Raw genomic sequence first — 18,549 nt, 5'->3', positions numbered from 1 at the left:
AAATCTTTAAAAAAAAAAAAAAAAAAAAAACATTAAGCCTCACAGAGATCGTGAGTGTCAACTACTCATTCCACAGCATCCAAACCATGTTAGACTAAACCCAAGGCCTGGCTGGCACATGCCAAGAACATGCCAAGAACATGCCAAGCACATGCCAAGAACATGCCAAGCACGGGACAAACATACTCCAGTACTCGTGAGAGTGCCCATCTTGGGACAGAAAAGAAATAATAATATGAATCTTCTAGGGTAGCCTGGAGTAGACAAACAGGACGTCCATGTCATGCGATGGTCCCAGACACGTCCTGGGTAAGCCTCACCTCTCCCTGAAGCCCCTTCCTTCCCATAGAATGTCCTTACCAAAGGTCCTTAACACTGGGGCAGGGAAGGGACAGCCATCAGGAGGCTACACACAACTTCTCCCTAAACCCATTATATGCCAAACTCTCTACGACCTGAGAGGTTAAGAAGCCAGACCTACAGCTGGGCATGGTGGCACACACTTTAATCCTAGCATTCCAGAGACGGCAGCAGGACTCGTCTCTGAGGTTCCAGGCCCTGTCACACAGCATCGAGCCAGCCCCGGCACCGAGCCAGCCCCAGCAGGCAGTCACTGCACTGAGTAACTGCAGCTCAGGAGCATTCAGAGTTTGAGAGAGGAGAACTTCTTAGCAAATGGGTTGTAACTTAACCAAGCCTTCTCTAGGGCAATGCCCCATCCTCACTCCTCCCCCACCCTCACCACACTTACTTCCTGATTTTCAGGCCTTCTTCATTGTCTGGGAGGAAAAACTCAAAAGATTTGTACGTCTTGACTATGTCCCGGCGATACTGACCGACGTTGAATTCTGGGGGGGAGGAGAGACAGGTCAGGAACCCTACCAACCCCTGCCCAGGACTCTTCCCTGGGCCCTGACCACCACCCAGGCTGGCTTCTCTCTTTCCCTGCCTCCACAGTCCTCCCATGATCCCCTTGGAGCCTCACCCCGAGTAGGCACGCCAATCCAGTTGAGGTACCGTGTCAGCTTCTTAGAAATGTAGGTCTTGCCCCGGGCTGGCAGGCCCACCATGACGATGAGTGTCGGACAGTTAGTCATGCAGACTGGAAAGCAAGCAGCACTGTGATAGTTAATGTGGATTGTCACCTTGGTGGGATTTACAGTCACCATGGAAACAAGCGTCTGGGCTTGTCTATGAGGGAGTTTCTAGTAGGTTAGCAGAGGTAGGGAAAACCTGTCTTAAAGTGGGCAGCCAGCATGTGGGCAGGGGGCCTGGACTGAAAGCAAACAAAAACCAAAGAAAGATGAACAACAGCGTTCATCCATCTCTCTGCTTCCTCGCCGTGGCTGCCATGCAGCCAGCCACCTCAAGCTTCTGCCGCACAACTTCCTTGCCATGATGGTCCGTCCCCTTGACTGTGAGCCAGAAAAAACATTTCCTTCCTTAAGGTATGTTGTCACAGTGACAAGGAGAGCAGCTAGTTTCAGGCACATGGCCACAGGCTGTTGGATCACTAAGTCTCCCTCTGGGCACAGGATTGGTACCAGCTGTACATCCCTGGCTTCCTGGCATCAGACAGCCCCCTAAGAACCCCCAGAGCCAGTCTTAGGCTAACATTTGCTCTGTTCCCAAGACTGTATGGGCTCTGGAACCTCACCGGCTGCTCTACCACAAAGCACATACCGGTATGTATACAAGGCACAGGCAAGCAATTGGACACTGAGCTGTCCATTGCCCAAAGGACAAAGCCTGCCCCTCTCACACAGGAATCCATACCCTAATCTCCATCTACCTCATTTAATAATGTGCCAGTTCCACCGTGGTCTCCTGGTCTCCTCCTTCAAGCCAAGCAGTGGTAGCACACGCCTTTAATCCCAGCACTTGGGAGGCAGAGGCAGGGGGATTTTTGAGTTCGAGGCCAGACTGATCTACAGAGTGAGTTCCAAGACAGCCAGGGCTATCACAGAGAAACCCTGTCTCAAAAAACAAAAAACAGAAAGAAAAGAAAAGGTCTCCCTTCAACCTGTCCTTTTCCAAGAGCACCTGCACACGAACCTGGGGCATTTTCACCCCCTATTTGGTCACCTCACTAATGACTACAACTCTAGACTGATTCCTTGGAGTAGCGGTTATTAGTGACTGTCCACCAAGCCAAGCAACCGCCAGCTGTGCCTAGCTTTGTTGTTTATATCCCCTCGTGGAAGTGTGAGCAGGGTTGGGAGACCCTCACCGGAGTATCCGGCTACACCCTACCACCTGCTGTATATAAGAACCCCTCACCTACGTTCTGTAAGGAGGTCCAGTCAACTCATCGGCTTAGACTGAACTTGTGGAGCTGTGCCTCCGAAGGCCACTGGGACCTTAGGAGGAGGGGTAGAGTTTGTTTGCACCCCCCAGGGAAGGATTTAACCACAGTATCCCTGCAGTGCCCGAGCCACCCATGGCCCTGGCCCAGCACCGATGCGCAGTAACTAGGATGCGGGGAGACAAGAAGTGCATCAAGGTGAGGGTCACATGGGACTGAGGCAGAGGCCCAACAATGACAGTCCTCTCCATAGTCTGCTCATCTCCATTTCGCATGCTACTAAGTCGGGGTGTCAACCAGACAAGTTGCCAAGGCTGGAGGCAGGGAAAGACCTGTCCACAGTGTCCCTGCGCTTCAGCTGCCTGGGACTGATGACCAAGCAGCAGGAGAGCTTGTGACTCAACTCAGCTTCTAAAGTGACCAAATGTGACCCCATCCTAGTCACAGGAGCCTTCTTTTTCATCACCCATAGGACCAGGGACAGTAAAACCAGAGGAGACGGTTGGGCGGTGGTGGCTCATTCCCTTAATCACACAGCACTTGGGAGACAGAAGCAGGAAGATCTTTCTGAGTTTGAGGTCAGCCTGGTCTACAGAGTGAGTTCCAGGACAGCCAGGGCTATTAAACCAAACCAAACCAAAAAGCCCATAGGGGACAGACTGCTAAGCAGATGTGGTGAGCTGTCCCTGCCTCTCCTCTGTCCACTTAGTTGTCCTCCTTTGCCAGACTATAAAGAAGCCCCTTAGCTGGCTCTCTAGAGCACAGAGCTCAGGGACAGCTCTACCTGGTGTCAGCAATCAGGCAGGCTTCCCTGTTTTGAGTCTGGCACCTTCTGGCCACTCGGAGTCTGGCCCTCACAGCATGATTTAGCACTTTCCCCAAGGAAAAGCTGGAGCTCTCCTGGGAAGCTGCGCCCTTCGCCTTGCTCCAGCAGCATCCTGGACTATGGACACAAGCGAACTTCAGCCCCATCAACACTCAGGTCAAGGGATGTGGGCGGCATCATTCCTGTGCATGACCCAGACACGGAGCCCCAGGGGGGCAGGAAGGAGACGTGGGCTGAAGCAAAAGGGAGGACACTTGCAGAATAACCTCAGTATTGGCTAAGGTTAAAAGAAACCAACAGAGTGAAGCAAGGCCCTGCCTCCTCCTCAGGCCCAGCCTGAGACTTCTGGAGTCTGTTATTTGCACAATTCCTGCCCAGGCTGACCAGCAGTGCTGAAGCAATTTAAAGAGAGTATATCAGGGGCAATCCATCCGCCTGTCTCTACCGATGGACACCTACACACATACACACACACACACACACACACACCACTGCTCCCTCAGGGGCAGCACTCAGAATTTCACGACCGAGGCACTGTATCTAATCTTCACACCTGTCCTAGAGTTTCTGTTGCTGCGATGAAACACCGTGACTAAAAGCAACTTGGGAGGAAAGAGTTTATCTGGCTGACGCTTCCATATCACTGTTCATCACTGAAAGAAGTCAGGACAGGAACTCAAACATAGCAGGCACCTGGAGGCAGGAGCTGATGCAGAGGCCACGGAGGGTGCTGTTCACTGGCTTGCTCATCATGGCTTGCTCAGCCTGCTTTCTTGGGACCACCAGCCCTGGGATAGCCCCACCCACAATGGGCTGAGCCCTCTCCCATCTATTACTAATTAACAAAATGCCCTACAGGCTTGCCTGGAGCCTGATTTTCCAGAGGCATTTTCTCAGTTGAGGCTCCCTCCTTGGGTCAAGCTGACATAAAAACTAGACAGCACAACATCTATTTTTCCAGAGTAGACCTGGGCCTCCTCCCACAGTCTCTGGTGACAGTGCCCCTGTTCCCCTCTCCCATCAACCACAAGGTGGACAGTCAGGGCAGCAGATTGGATCTGGGCACAAAACAAGGCAATAAATTGGTGATCGCCTCTGCTTCTTAAGATAAGCTTCCCAGCAAAGAAACAAAGCAAAGCAAAGGTCAGGAGCATTCGTGGCAGCCCTGCCTACAACAGCAAGATGTGGAGATAGGCCCTTGAGGGAAGAAATTATTATACACAGGGCAGAACCGGGGGGGGGGGGGACACTGCAGACCTTGAGAAGAGTGAGAAAAGGTGGGGTCTGCAGTCAGACGCTAGCCCTGGGCCCAGAAGGACTCCAACATCTGGTAGCCAGGATGCAGAGCACATAACACCACACACAGAAAGAAGGATGTCAGAAGACTTCCTGTCAGCTCAGCCCTCTCTGCTTACTTTTTCCATATATTTACGGAAGGCCACAGAGCCTCGGAGCCCAGAGGCCTGAGACATCTGTGGCAATGGAGAGCTTATACCTGCCCACCTACTTCCAGGCACTTCTGCCAAAGGCACAGCCCCAGTCCCTGGAGTGAATTCCAGGTAGACGCCTGAATCGACTATACCTGTTCCCGGCATCTTGACCACACTGAGGAAGGAAGAACTCTTCAAAATGAAGCAACATCACATGACAGTCCCACTCAGGGGACAGAAGTTGACTCTCCAGGTGCCCTGTGCATACACACAAATCCTGTCACATCTCAAGTCATCTTGTCACTAAAAGAAGCCATCAGAAAACAAGACCCGGGGCTGCAGAGATAGCTCAGTAGTTAAAGCCCCTTCTTCTTAGCCTGGTGTTGAGGCACGTGTCTCTTTAATCCCAGCACTCTGGGGGCAGAGGCAGGCGGATCTCTGTGAATTCGAGGCCAGCCTGGTCTACAGAGAGAGTTCCAGGCCAGCCAGGGCTACACAGAGAAACCCTGTCTTTCAACAACAAAGCTCTTGCTCTTGCAGAGGACCAGGGTTTGGTTCCCAGCACCCACAGAGGAGCACAAGGGTCCAGAACTCTAGTTCCAGGGGATCTGGTGCTGCCTTCTGACCTCTACGGACATTAGGCACACACACAGTTCACAGACCTACATGAAAGCAAAATACTCAAACGCATAAAATAAGTAAATAAAGCCTAGGAAACTTAAAAAGAAAGAAACAAAGAAAGACAGACAGACGGACAGGCAGGCAAGCAGACAGACAGAGGCAAGAGAACCATCCACAAGGTCAACACTAGCCCAGTCTACTACATCCTCAAAAACAAAACATAATATCCTACCTGCCACGGTACTGGGGTCCCTCATGCCCTGTCCCATCTCCTTAGAGCTCCTAAAGGTCTAAGCTGGGATGCTAATGGTAAGGAAGACTAGTAGCTTCCAGACACGTCGGCGTCGCTCTGGGTTTTATAAATGTATCAAATTTTATCAACTGCTTATGGTTTTCGAGGCTGGAGAACGTGCCTTTGTCAGTTGGCACCAACACCAACACCCCGAGGAGCTGGGGACCCCGAGTGGCTGGGGACAGCAGAGAAAACCCACCACCAGCCCCAACTAGAAGCAGGCAGTTTCTTCCTCGGAAGGGTCTTGGTCAGGTCATCTATCCTTCCTTGTCCTAGGGACTTTACTGTCCTGGCAGTCTTCCAACCTGGCCCCAGGTCACTGTGCAAAGGGTAAAATGCTGCACAGGTGCATACAGAGAGGCTGACTGGGTGTGCTGTGACCTCTGGGATCCCTGGCTAGGGCACACATCTGCAAGCTTCATCTTTGACCATGTCACCTCCTGTCCAGAAAAGTGTATGTAGCCTTGGCTGTTCTGGAACTCATTGTCAGGCTGGCCTTGAACTCAAGAGATCCATATGCCTCCTCTGTCTCCCTGGGATGAAAGACACATGCCACAACCACGTGATACAAGAGCCACATTTCAATCCTATACTTAGAACTTAGGGAAAGATGTACAGACCTGGCCTCAGGAGCAGACAGAAGGGTCTGGCTCAGGCTGACACCTCAGTCCCCGACTCTGATGTAGTAAAAGGCAAAAAGGAGATTGGTGGTGGTGAGATCTACTTTCCTTTCTTTCCTCTGTTTGTGTTTTGTTTTGTTTGTTTATTTTTGAGACAGGGTCACTCTACAAAGCCCTCACCACCCTGGAACGCACTATGTACTTTGAGTTGCTTCAAACTCAAAGAGATCCTCCTGCCTCTGCCTCCTGAGTGCTGGGATCAAAGGTTTGCACCACCACACCCAGCTTGCTTCCAATTTTCAAGTATTTACTTGTTAGAGGCAAAAATGACAACGGTCTCATCCTAGGCTGAGAGCTAAGGGTTGGCTCCTTGTCCAAGATCACACAGCAGGTCCCAGGATGTGGCTTGAGCATTACTGTCCCCAAAGTCCAGGTCCCTGCTCCTTCCTTCTGTAACGGGGGCAGCCACCCCCTGGTCTGGTCGGCTGTCCTAATAGACTGGCAAGGAACTTCTGCCTTAATTCTTCCTTTTGGAACCTGGCCAGGCTAAATCCACAGCCCCTGAGGACTCAGAATGTGTCTGTCTGCACAGCTACGGCTCTACCAGTACCCATATTGTGGTCAAAGCCACCACCCACAGGAACACAGTCTGCTTATGAACTACTGCCATTCTAACAGGACCCAAGTCATGATCATATAACACACACCTTCCCCACTCCCAACCCCTCTCATTATGGTAATGGTCAAAGTGGTGGCCTCAGGCTGGCCTTGGCCACAGAAGCCTAGAGGACCCTCCCCTCCCTTATCACACACAGCAGCCTTCAGGAATGCACAGAGACCCTGGCACATCACACAACAGCCTGATCTCCATTTCCATATCTGCGCCACCAGTTGTACGAGATGTTCTCTGAGGTCTTTGCCAAGCTGCAAATTCATTACAATATTTGAGTTACTTATAAAACAATTTTTTTCTTTTCCTTGTCAATAAAAAAATTACAGACTCGTCATTCAAGAACAAACAGGAAAACCAAGGAAGTAGATGAAAACACTCAGGATCCCAGAAGAGGTAAGTCACTTCGCAATTCACAAATTACAGCATAATTCTTTGATGTTTGACTCTCCTGTGCAGTTATTTACCAGTGACCTCAAGTGGGTGCTTCCACATTCAGGGGCACAGAGATAGGTCCATATGGTGTGCTGTTCCCACTGTCTAAATCCTGACAACTGTACTCCCCTGAAGTTCCTCTAAAACTTTGGCTTTAAAACCAAGGGGTACCTGAGGACTACTGGCCCATGGCTAGGCTTTCAAAAGCTCTCAGCTCAAAGAGGCCAACTGCCCTGTCTGGAGCTACACAACTCAGTTTCCAGCCAGACTTCCCGCTAGCCCACTATGTAGCCAGGAGAGAGGAAAGAGCCACGGCCACAAACGAAGTCCCCTTCTATATGCAGGCACTGGAAACAGCTCGGGTTGGTGCCTATCCACTGGATCAGACCCAGTCTCCAACAGACTGAGATGTCCCCTCACATCTGTCCCCACTCCTGCTTTACCACACTTCTGCGGGCCACTGTCATGGTATCATGGTCACTCCCGCTCACCTGTTCCCAGCCTCTCACCTGTCTCCAACTCCGCCCACCAGTTACAATAGCCTCACCGGTGCCTGCTTCTCTACCAGTCTCCTGCCTTTCCACTGGAGACCCTCGTCTAGGCCATCTACCCACCCATCCGGGTTCACCTCCCCTCTCTCCTTGAGGACCCCGGTCTTACCACCACGCTGGCTGGCGTGCAGAGCGGGCCTGCCATTGCTGTACGGCATCCAGATCTTCTTCAGGGGATTCTGGGTCAATTCCCGTGGAGACGCCATCCCCGGGCTGGGATGAATCGGACTGCGCTGCTACTCACCCAGCAACCGGGCCACCTCGGGCCACCCGAGGTCCCGCCCCTCCGGCCCCGCCCACCCTCTAGCGGCTCCAACTCTTGTCAATCTTCTCGCAGGCCCGCCCCAGTACTAATAGGCTCCACCCAAACTACAGAGGCACTGGCCTACGACTACGCATGCCCAATTTTACTATCGCTTCTTTTGGACTAAGCACGCCCGCCCCATCCGTCAAGCCAGAGCTGATAACGCGCATGCTCAACCAGCTACGTTTGACACCCGGATTATACAGACCCCGCCCCGGATGTGAAGTTTACTGTACTCAACCAGATTGTTCTTATTTGCATAGGCCCCACTCATGGTCCCGCCCAGGGTGCTGCAGCCCTGCCCCAAAACTTTTGTGGCCTCTACTCCCTTGAGAATTGTGACCTCACAGTCGCCTGCTGAGAAGGGTACAGAGAGGCGGAGCAGCCCTGCGTGATCCTCAGAGCCGGATAGTCTACTTGTCCCTGAATGGCTCTAATGACTGACTTGCTGTCCTGGAAGTCAACCACCGCTGCGCCCTCCTGGACTTTCTTCGGTCCTCCTCGGATGCTTTTAGCCTTGAAACTTCCCGGGTCCACAAGAACAACTTGTTCAACCATAGAGAAAAAGTTCCCTTCTCTTAGGGACATAAACACAGAATACATCTCAAAATCGACCATGTTTTGGCCTGGCTGCTGGGGAACTTAGGCTAAATCTCTGAAATATATGAACAAGCTTTTTGGGGTCTCACTAGGCAGTATTCTGATTTTCTTCCCAGGATTTATATTTTACCAATTATAATTTTGTTGCTGTTTGGTTTTTCTTTCATTTGGGGGAGAAGGGCAGATTTCATGTTGCCAGGCTGTCCTGGAACTTAATGTGTAGCTGAGGGTAACCTTGAACTTCTGCTCATCTTGCTTTCACCTTCCAAGCTCCAGTGTTTCCACAGTGTTTATGCAGGGAATCGAACTGAGAGAACCTAAGGCTTTGTGCATGCTAGGTAAGCTAACTCCTGCCCCAATTAGTGTTTTAATAATGAATTTATTTTTTTTAACGAGCTTCTGTCTCTTCATCAGGAAAATGAGATGCAGACGTCATCAATTTTACAAGACTGTGGTACAGATTAAATGTGTCAGTCTCAGAAATCTGTTTAAAAACATGTAGGCGTTCTCATTCATTATATTACCTCCCTTTCTGCCTTTGAAAATGTACTGGGACAAGGGCCCAGGGCCAGGGCTGGCAGCTCAGGCTTAAGGGCTAAAGTGGTACCATATGAACAAATTCTCCAGCTGGGCGACCCCCCCCAGTAAACATGACCCCTTGGAGGCCAGTGAGGGGCGGTATGTGGAAGTCACTCTTCTGCGTTTGACCCCCACCAGTCTCCAGAAAGCTCAGGCCTTGTCTTTCTGCTCAGCCCCACCTCTCCAAACTGTATATATTCTGTGCAGGCCCCAGCAACGGGGTTTGAATCTCAATCTCACTACCCTCTAGTGATGCCCTCCACCAAACCCCTGGCAGGTTTCCTGCCTCACATATGCCCAGCCAGAAGCTAGGGACATGAAAAACAAGGCTGACCCCGTTCACAATTGGCCCACATCCCTTCCTTTCACGTCTCTGCTTTGGGTCAGTTCATCAAGTCTCAAACCAACTCTCCAGAGTTTGGCACAGACAGAAGGACTGTGACAAAGATATCTTAACCACTGCACCAGGAAATACAATTCAGAAGCCCATTTGGGGCCTCCCTGGTACCAGCTCTGGCCAGCTATTTTGGGAACTACCCTGCTCTGGGCAGAGATTCACTTCCTCTTACCTCCTTGCCTGTTGCAGAATCCTCCCTCCATTCCCAGAGGGAAATGAGCAGCTTGGAGCACACCCACGGGGTTCTTCTTGTGAACATCAGCAACTCCCTTTTTGAAGCCACTCCTTCTGTCCCTGTCTATGTCCTGGCCATGGCTAGGTCATCTTGGGACCACAGTTAGCCATAGAAACCTCATGGTCAGTCCTCATAAGGCTGCCACCTTAGACACACATGGGGACCCAGCACCCCATCAGTCTCTTTCATCCTCTTCCCCAGAACTCCCGGCTGTTACTCAAGAGCTGGTAGCCAGGGCAGAACCATCTCCACACCCAGTCTGAACCTGGTTTCAGGAAATGTAGCTCTCTACCTCCCACTCCTCTGAGCTCACCCCCAGCTGACCCAGACACACCCTCTCAAGTCCATATACCCATATACCATAGGTCAACATCAGTTCCGAGGACCTACTTCCCGTCTCCCTTCCCATGACCTCATTTCTTTGGTAAGGAACAGAGAATGGGACCAGGGAGGAGTCGAGATAACAGAGCCAGCCCACAGGCTCATCTCCCAGGCTTCAGAGCTTCGCCTGCCACATCTCAATGTACTGTCTCATGCTCAGAGAGCCCTCATGGCTTCTCCCTCTTGAGAGCATCTCAACGTGTACCAGTTACCCTTGTCCCATGCACAGGCAGTGCTGGGATGCTAGTGTTTACTCAGATATGAACTTGGCTAGCTCAGACCTTCTCTGCCATGAACTGGTCCGGCCTTGGCTGGCTCTCTGGGTATGTACTGACCACTGGACCTCTTAGTAGAAGACATATGATCAAAGTCCTCCACCCTCAGTTCTCAAGGGTCAAACCCTTCCCACTCTGTACCTTCTACCTAGTCCTGGCTGTACTAGTAATACTAGTAAGCCACCATTTACAACACAAAGACCCAGGGGCCTTAGCTCTGCCACACAAATGCTCATGAACATGCTCACGCACAGAAACGCAGATATTAATTATTCCTGGACCCAGGCATATGCGCATGAGCACAATGCTGTCCAGGGCCTGCTGGCCTGCTCCTTCTCTTCCTCTTCCTTCCCTGACCAGATGCTGCTTTGCTGGGTGGAGGCAGTTCCCAGGAAGACCAGCTTCCTCTGGCTATTTCCAAGAGCTGTCCTCAGCACCCCTCTGGGTCCAGGGTTCACAGTGTGAGGTTCTGGTTTAGGGGCACGCAGCTATGTGAGTGGCAGCCTGGGAACCCTGATCCAGCCTGGCACAGAGCACACAGTAAATGCTCCAAGTGATTCAAAGCTAGCAAAGGTGCACAGAAACAGCTCAGAGAGGCTTATGAGAAAGAAAGTGTACACAGTAGGTGTGTAAAGAAGCTCAAGACCAGCAGAGAACACACAGTGGGTGCCCTAGAAATATAGGCTTAAAGGCCAAGGCAGATCTATGTAAAACAAAAACAAAAGCAAAAACCTTCCCAAACTGGGTGACCATGATGAACAAGACCCCTCAGAGACTAGCAAGGGACATAGTGGGGACATAGCTCCAGCTGGCTGGCTCTCTTCCTTGGCTAAAGGAAGACACTATTTATAGACATCCCACCTTGGTAGGCCCCTATTCCCTACAAGGTCCTAGTTTTCCCTCCCCTTCAGGTCACTGACAGATTGATGCCCTCTCAGAGTACTCTGAGTCCCCAACACCCTTATGCTCTGTCCAACACCATCTTTACTACACCCAAGTCAGTCTTTCCCCAATTCCCACCCTCCCCATGCTACCCAATGCCTACCCTGGCCGTGGTTCTCCCAAGGGTCGGTTGGAGAGGTGCCTCCTAATGTCCATCTGTCCATCCTGCAACCGAACTAGCCAGGGCCGCCGCCCCCTCCCTCGGTCCCCGCCCCCCAACGCGGCTGAGGAAGGGTAAGGAAATCCCGCCCCTGCACCCCTCCACTCCACAAGGCTGGCTCAGAGGCCCGCCCCTGCCTTTCCAACAGTCCTAGACCCGCCCTCCCAGGGCTGCTTTACTCTGTAAGGTTGCCACCCCCCCTCCCCCCCCATCCAGGCAAGCAGCTGCACTCTGCACTCCCAGGCCATTAGCCCAGTAGTGCTTTTTGCCAGTCAGAGCAGCCCATACCTCTCAGGGTCCAGTCCGGTCTTTTCTTCTTCTTCTTGAGTTGTCTACACCACTGGGAGTCCCTGCCTCAACCACAGGCCAATAGGCTCACACTCCCCAGAAAGTCAGTTTCAGCACCAGCCCAACAATGCGATAGAGAAGCCTACCCTTTCCACAGTGAGCAGGTCAGAGGGGAGGGCGGGAAGGTGAGTGGAAGGGCAGGGAAGCCAGGTGTGACTCAGCCCTCATGTGTCACTGCCTGGGTGCATATGACTGGGTGATTCGGGTACATCCTACCCTTCAGTCATCTGACATTTATTGAGTACCTCCGCAGCCACAACTTTCATGTACACCATATCACTCAGTGCTCCGAGATGCTTGGTGGCATCACTCTGCTTAGGGCGATTCATCAAGGAAAGCAAAGAGTTGGCTTGGGTTGGGGTTCTCAGCAGTCTCCACTCCCTCCATCCCGAGCCATGTATGTCTGCGCACCTGGCAGGCTGCTGAGGTGTGGCTAGTCAGTGCTTCCCTGTGTGCTATGTGTAGATTTGGGAGTCAAACACTCTCTTCTTCCATCCCCCTCCCCCACAGCTATCAGAGGCTTATAGCAGGCAGAGATTCAGCATGTACACACACACACACACACACGCACACGCACATGCACACGCACACGCACACACACACACACTAGCAAAACCACCAGGGTCAGGTTTCCCACATTCACGTGTAGTCACCTATGCCAGTGCCTGGAGACATTTCTGAGAACCACATCTAAGAAGGATGCTACCTCACAGAGCACAAAACAAGCACGTCATCAGATGTGATGACGCATGCTTGTAACACGAACACCCAGGAGTCTGATGCAGGAGGATTGCTATTAGCAAGTTCTAGGACATGCAAGGATCCCATTGTGAGACTCTCTCTCTTTTTTTTTTTAATTTATTTATTGTGTGAATGCTCTGCTGCATATACTTCCATAGGCCAGAAGAAGGCATCCCCTTATAGATGGTTGTGAGCCACCAGGTGGTTGCTGGGAACTGAACTCAGGTCCTCTGGAAGAGCAACTAGGACTCATAACCTCTGAACCATCTCACCAGCCCAAGACTGTCTTTAAAAACAAAAACAAGACCACAAAACAAGCACGTGACCCCCTCCAGCACTCTCTGGTGTAGCAGCCTGGGGAGGGGGTCAGGCCTGTGGACCTTCGATGGACTTCAGGTGCAGCACCGGGGTCCTATGTTGACTCTCCTTTACATTTAAGGATGGAGCTCACATGGTGGTATCTAGATGCTCTGTGACTGCCAGACTCAGCTAGACATGACAAGATTCCACATATTGAACATACATGCTAGAGTCCAAGATGAAGTGTGAGGGGCTCAGAAGCATGGCAAGACACTATATGGCCAAGCTGTAGAAACACACTGTAGATACTTGGAAGCTATGGCAGTGGTCCATCGCGGTGATCTCTGGGTATGTGTTTGGCCAAATGTAGTACTATCCAGCTTTGTGGCTGTCCTCCAGAACTTCTCATCCAGGGTCACCCCATCTTTAGGACCCCCTTCTTCAGTCTCAGCGGCGGCCAACACGGGCTAGTATTTGAGCATTAGTGGCAGCCTGATTCCTGGCAGCCTTGTAACGAGCCTGTTCCAGTAAGATCCGCAGGAGGCCAATGGGGACATCCAGGGAGAGCGTGACACGGGTGACCAGGTAAGGGCTGGCTTTTGAGTTGCTCCAGGAAGCTGAGGGTCCTGTGGTGGTAACTGAGGGGCTCTCTGAGGTCACAGAGCTAGGAGTTGTCTCCGGAGAGTTCTGAGGGAGGGGCTGGAAGGTGGGGATAGGAGTTCCTGGGACAAATAGGATCCTATCCAACATCAGGACCACGAACACCACCAGGGTCCACCTGGTCATCATGTGGGAAGGCTGTAAGGAGAAAACAGGCTCAGGGCCCAGGCTCGGCAGCTATAGTTCATTCGAAAGAGACAGACTGCTAGAAGCAAGAGGCAAAGAGGGGTTAGAGAGGTTACAGAGGCCACGCCAGGGGCAGAGAGACAGAGACAAAGTTGGAGAAAGAAGAAGAGAGCTGCCAGGTAGTGGTGGTGCATGCCTTTAATCCCAGCACTTGGGAGGCAGAGGCAGGCAGATCTCTGAGTATGAGGCGAGCCTGGTCTACAGAGTGAGTTCCAGGACAGCCAGGGCCACACAGAGAAACCCTGTCTCGAAAAAAAAAAAAAAAAAAAGAAGGGAGAAGGAGGAGGAGGAGGAGAAGGAGGAGGAGGAGGAGGAGGAGGAGGAGAAAGAAGGAGAAAGGAGAAAGAAGGAGAAAGAAGGAGAAAGAAGGAGAAAGAAGGAGAAAGAAGGAGAAAGAAAGGAGAAAGAAGGAGGAAGAAGAAGAAGAAGAAGAAGAAGAAGAAGAAGAAGAAGAAGAAGAAGAAGAAGAAGAAGAAGAAGAAGAAGAAGAAGAAAGAAGAAAGCCAAACAGGACCAGAGACAGAAGAAATGAAAATGCTTACTTAGGCAGGGTGGTGTCTGTCTATAATCCTAGCAGTTGGGAGGCTGAGGCAGGATCCAAGTTTGAAACTAGATTGGGTTGCAAAACTGAGACCCTGCCTAAAAACTCCAAAGATAACAGAAGGAGCTAAGGACAGAATGGCATCAGAGGCAACAGGAGCTAAGGACAGAATGGCATCAGAGGCAGAGAAAGAAAGGGGATTGGTAGGGGGAGGAGCAGAAGAGGAAGAGGGGGGTGAATGGGACAGAGACAAAGCAAGAGAGGAGAAGACAGGAAAAGAGACAAGGCAGAAAGAGCAGCCATCCAGGAGACACCTAGAGAGAAAGAAAGACTCAGAACACCCCAGAGTGACCTGACTCCAGAACCCCATGGAGACAGGTTCTGAGCACAGGACTGCTTGAGAAGGGACAGCAATGAGAGCAGGTGAAGCAAAACAAGCAAAGACCCCAGCGCCTCCCAGGTCCAGGCATCTCCACCCACCAACCCCAGGCCCCCTCAATCCAGACCCTTCCCACCCCAACTCAAGGCCACTCATACCGCTATGCCAATGTCCTCGGGGGTAGGCTGAGACGACGGCTGGGGCTGCCGGGGTTAGGGCCAGGCAACAGTCCTGCGGCTGACCCTTCCCTCCACTTCAAGGCCCATTTATCTCCCCCAGCCTCCTGGGGTAGCATGTTTCCTGGCATGAGGCAGCCCCCTACCTATGACTCACCCCCTCCTGGGAGCTAGGACACCTCCTTAGCTCCTGTCCTACTTATTTTTGAGGGGACAAGTTAGGGGGACTGAGAACACAGAAAAATAACAAGGGTCAGATGTGAGGACTCTACACCCCGAAGTATGATGTAGGCTGCCCCTTCCCCCAAAGGAAGTTTGCCCCCACCCCACCCAAACAATCAACAACAAGGGCCTTTTAAAACAGCAGCTTTAATGCCCCCGTCCCCTCCCATCAGCACCATGGTATCACAGCCTCGGGTCAAGGGGCAGGTTGGACACCAGTCACATCCATTCACTGCCCACAGCCACCCCCAACAGTGAGTCATCTGCCAGGAAAGCGGGCGCCACAATGGGGATTTGTCCATGGGAGGTCCCCCCCCCCTTAGACCCACAGGACCAAGTCACTGAAATAGTGGACATGCTCATGTGCACACACAATATATACGCTCATGTGCACACACAACTCTAGCACCAAATGGAGCACAGCAGGACCCGGCTGAGACCCTGCCACCTCCAGGGACTGCTGGCCACCAAGCACATCCTCCGGGCCTCAGCCCTAAGCAGCACCTGCGTGGAACACATCAGAAAACATTCAGCCCTCTGAGGTTCTTCCCCAACGTGAAGTCTGCACAGAAACATACCAAAGCATCCAGGAAGGATGGGGTGTGTGCTCTGACTCAAGAGGGACCCTTAGCCAAAAGGAATATGGAGAGGGACCATGCCGGCTCCTCATGGGGATATGTAGCCAGTTATGGGATCTGGAATCTGCTCCAGGTCCTCCAGACTCAGGGAATGTCTTGGCCAAGCACTAACAGGTATAGATGCAGCCTTCACTGAGAGCATCTAGGCTCATACCTGTTTTCTGGCTGTGGACCCCTTGTGGTGGGCAGCGGCGCTCACATGCCTCACGGGTTCCAAAACGATTGGCATTCCCTCCGCAGCCACCGTAGACAAAGGGATGACAGGCTGTGCCACCAGGCACAGCTCGATGGTACCAGCGCAGGGTATAGGCAGTACAGGAGCCCTCATCCAAAGGTAGGGAGCAGAGATCTAGGGTCAGCAGTGGTTAGGTCACCGGAGATAGTGGGGAATCAGAGGGATCTGAAATCAGCTAAAGATCAGCGGTGGGGTGGGCTCTGCTTGGCACTACCTGAACCTCTCTGGTCCCAGCCCTTAATCTCGGCTTCACCATCCCATGGAACTTCAGGCTCCTGGTAGTCCTCCACAGAATACACGGAGTACTCATCGTCATCTTCAGGGGGCACCTGGCCTGCAGGCAGGGCAGGGTATGCTGTGAGGAGACCCCTGCTAGTTCTGGGACACAATAGACCATCTCCCCCATGTGCAGAAACTTGTGTGTGTCCTGTGTGTAAACTCTATATACATTCAATGTGCTCTCGTGAATACCCATATGCATAACTGTGCCCAACCTGTACATGCCCTGTCGGCTCACCTTCCTCCTCAACATGAGAGACCCGGAGCACAGGAACATGGTGAACCTGGGAACCAGCTGTATCCGCAGCATAACTGGGGAGGGGTCCTGAAGCACAGAGCAGGCGGTGACATCCTTGGTTATCATGGTCAGCCACCCTAGCCACACCCCTACTGCGAGGACCCAGGCGAGGACCCAGGCAATAGGCATCTAGTTGGTGCCTTCGATGAAAAGCGTTCTAGATACAGAAAGCTACTCACGTGATCCGGATGCAATAAACTGGCCCTGGCAGGCTGGAAGTGACAGAAAAGGAAGAATGAGACCACGAGAAATGGAGAACAAAATGCAAAGGCAGGCAGGAAGATGGGGAAAGAGAAACAGACAAAAGGCACATGCATGGGGGTTAAGATATACAGAGAGATAGAGCCAGCCAGCCAGGGAGAGAGAAAGGAGTGAGGAGAGAGAACAGGTGAGGGGGAAGAGGAGGAAGGGAGGAGGAGGAGGACAGGAGGGAGTGTAGAGGAGATGAACTCTCAGGGCAAGAAGCTAGAAACAGATCAGCAATGAAAGGGCCAGATGCAGGAGGCGAGGAGATGAAAGCAGCCATGACAGGAAGGATCAGGGCCCCAGGATCGTCCTGTGTCACAGCTGGGACTAGCCCTGTGCCTTACACTACCCCTCCACACAGATAGTCATCAGAACACAGTGTAGCCGCCCACATCTCTGTCTCCCCCCCATTAAGGAAATCCTGTTAGCATGTTTGTTCTCAACATATGTGTTGCTCATAGCCATCAGTCTCCACTTGCCCTCTGTAAGTTCTGGGGAATTGCGGGCCCCCATCTAGGGGTCCCGGGATGCAGTTAGGAAAGGAGACTCCACACCAGACCCACTCACCACAGTGCTGACTCATCTCCTGACGCACAAAGTCCCGAATGTCATCCTCCTGGGAACACAAGACCACAAGGTCCCCCAAAGAACCCATGAATCATGGGTCTCATAATGCAGGAATCAAAGACAAGTCATTATCAAGTCAAGAGCCCCAGGAATCAGGGGTTAGGGTTCTGAGTGCCCTAATCCACCCAGGCTAAACTCACAGTCAGAGCAGCTTCTCCCTTCTCCCCACGGGGGCCAGCAGGTCCCGGTCGTCCCTACGTGTGACAGATGTGACCAGGTTGTGACAGAGCTCAGACATCAGAGGTGATGCTAATCTCTGATTCCACGCTGGGGTATCCCCACTCACCTGCTCCCCTCTCTCACCAGGGGTGCCAGGAGCACCAGGAGCCCCCACCACGCTCTCTCCAGGGGGACCTCGCTCACCCTGTCAGATACAAGGACCAAGGAAGCAGGGTCAGTGACAGTTTGGGTCAGAATACAGGCAAGCAAAAAAAGCATGGCTTGTGGGTTCCAGATTCACAGCAGCTGGAAAGGCAGGGAGTGCAATACAGCACTTGATTGTAAGTACAGCTGTGGGGTTTAACTGTCAGCACAGGCTGGAGAGATGGCTCAGCAGTTACGGCAGTTGATATTCTTTTTTTTTTTTTTTTTTTCTAAAGATTTATTTCATATGTATGTGAGTGCACTGTTGCTGTCTTCAGACACACCAGAAGAGGGCATTGGATCCCATTAAAGATGGTTGTAAGCCACCATGTGGTTGCTGGGATTTGAACTCAGAACCTCTGGAAGGGCAGTCAGTGCTCTTAACCATGGAACCATCTCTCCAGCCCCAACACTTGATTTTTTTTTCCAAGATTGATTTATTTATTATGTGTAAGTACACTGCAGCTGTCTTCAGACATTTCAGAAGATCTCCTTACTGATGGTTGTGAGCCACCATGTGGTTGCTGGGAATTGAACTCAGGATCTCTGGAAGAGCAGTCAGTGCTCTTAACCACTGAGCCATCTCTCCAGCCCCAATACTTGCTCAAAATCATCTGTAACTCCAGTTCCAGGGGATCTGATCCTTTTCTAGCCTTCTCGGGCACCAGGCACACATGTGGTACAAAG

General features: G+C 51.9%; 3 protein-coding genes across 5 annotated transcripts in view; all 3 read right to left on the bottom strand.

Moving 5' to 3' along the window:
• The window catches only part of Pfkfb4 (6-phosphofructo-2-kinase/fructose-2,6-biphosphatase 4), a 42,429-nt gene extending 30,817 nt beyond the window's left edge, over positions 1 to 11,612 (bottom strand). Inside the window, exons 1-4 of one of the 3 annotated variants that reach the window (XM_021171356.2) lie at positions 11,567 to 11,612; positions 7,860 to 7,963; positions 986 to 1,102; positions 752 to 848 (exon numbers count right to left, since the gene is read on the bottom strand). In XM_021171356.2, coding sequence (XP_021027015.1) covers positions 752 to 848; positions 986 to 1,102; positions 7,860 to 7,956 — 311 coding nt within the window. In that variant the 5' untranslated portion in view covers positions 7,957 to 7,963; positions 11,567 to 11,612. Of the gene's footprint in view, positions 1 to 751; positions 849 to 985; positions 1,103 to 3,089; positions 3,178 to 7,859; positions 7,964 to 11,566 lie in introns of those variants that run through there. The other 2 variants (XM_029481952.1, XM_029481951.1) reach the window with 2 other exon arrangements.
• A 1,220-nt stretch (positions 11,613 to 12,832) lies between these two features.
• Positions 12,833 to 13,804, bottom strand: Ucn2 (urocortin 2). The gene has a single exon (XM_021173143.1). It carries the CDS (start codon positions 13,799 to 13,801, stop codon positions 13,460 to 13,462), a length of 342 nt encoding a protein of 113 aa, XP_021028802.1. The 5' UTR covers positions 13,802 to 13,804; the 3' UTR covers positions 12,833 to 13,459.
• Positions 13,805 to 15,589: 1,785 nt separating this feature from the next.
• Col7a1 (collagen type VII alpha 1 chain) overlaps positions 15,590 to 18,549 on the bottom strand; it is a 31,161-nt gene continuing 28,201 nt past the window's right edge. Inside the window, exons 111-118 of the mRNA XM_029481743.1 lie at positions 17,786 to 17,863; positions 17,640 to 17,693; positions 17,440 to 17,488; positions 16,806 to 16,838; positions 16,567 to 16,653; positions 16,264 to 16,383; positions 15,969 to 16,163; positions 15,590 to 15,680 (exon numbers count right to left, since the gene is read on the bottom strand). Coding sequence (XP_029337603.1) covers positions 15,670 to 15,680; positions 15,969 to 16,163; positions 16,264 to 16,383; positions 16,567 to 16,653; positions 16,806 to 16,838; positions 17,440 to 17,488; positions 17,640 to 17,693; positions 17,786 to 17,863 — 627 coding nt within the window. The 3' untranslated portion in view covers positions 15,590 to 15,669. The remainder of the gene's footprint in view (positions 15,681 to 15,968; positions 16,164 to 16,263; positions 16,384 to 16,566; positions 16,654 to 16,805; positions 16,839 to 17,439; positions 17,489 to 17,639; positions 17,694 to 17,785; positions 17,864 to 18,549) is intronic.

Source organism: Mus caroli, chromosome 9 (assembly GCF_900094665.2).
Source record: "Mus caroli chromosome 9, CAROLI_EIJ_v1.1, whole genome shotgun sequence".
In the NCBI taxonomy this organism is placed as follows: Eukaryota; Metazoa; Chordata; class Mammalia; order Rodentia; family Muridae; genus Mus; species Mus caroli.
The sequence above is the reverse complement of the archived record's forward strand: the minus strand, read 5'-3'. Positions and strand labels throughout refer to the sequence as shown.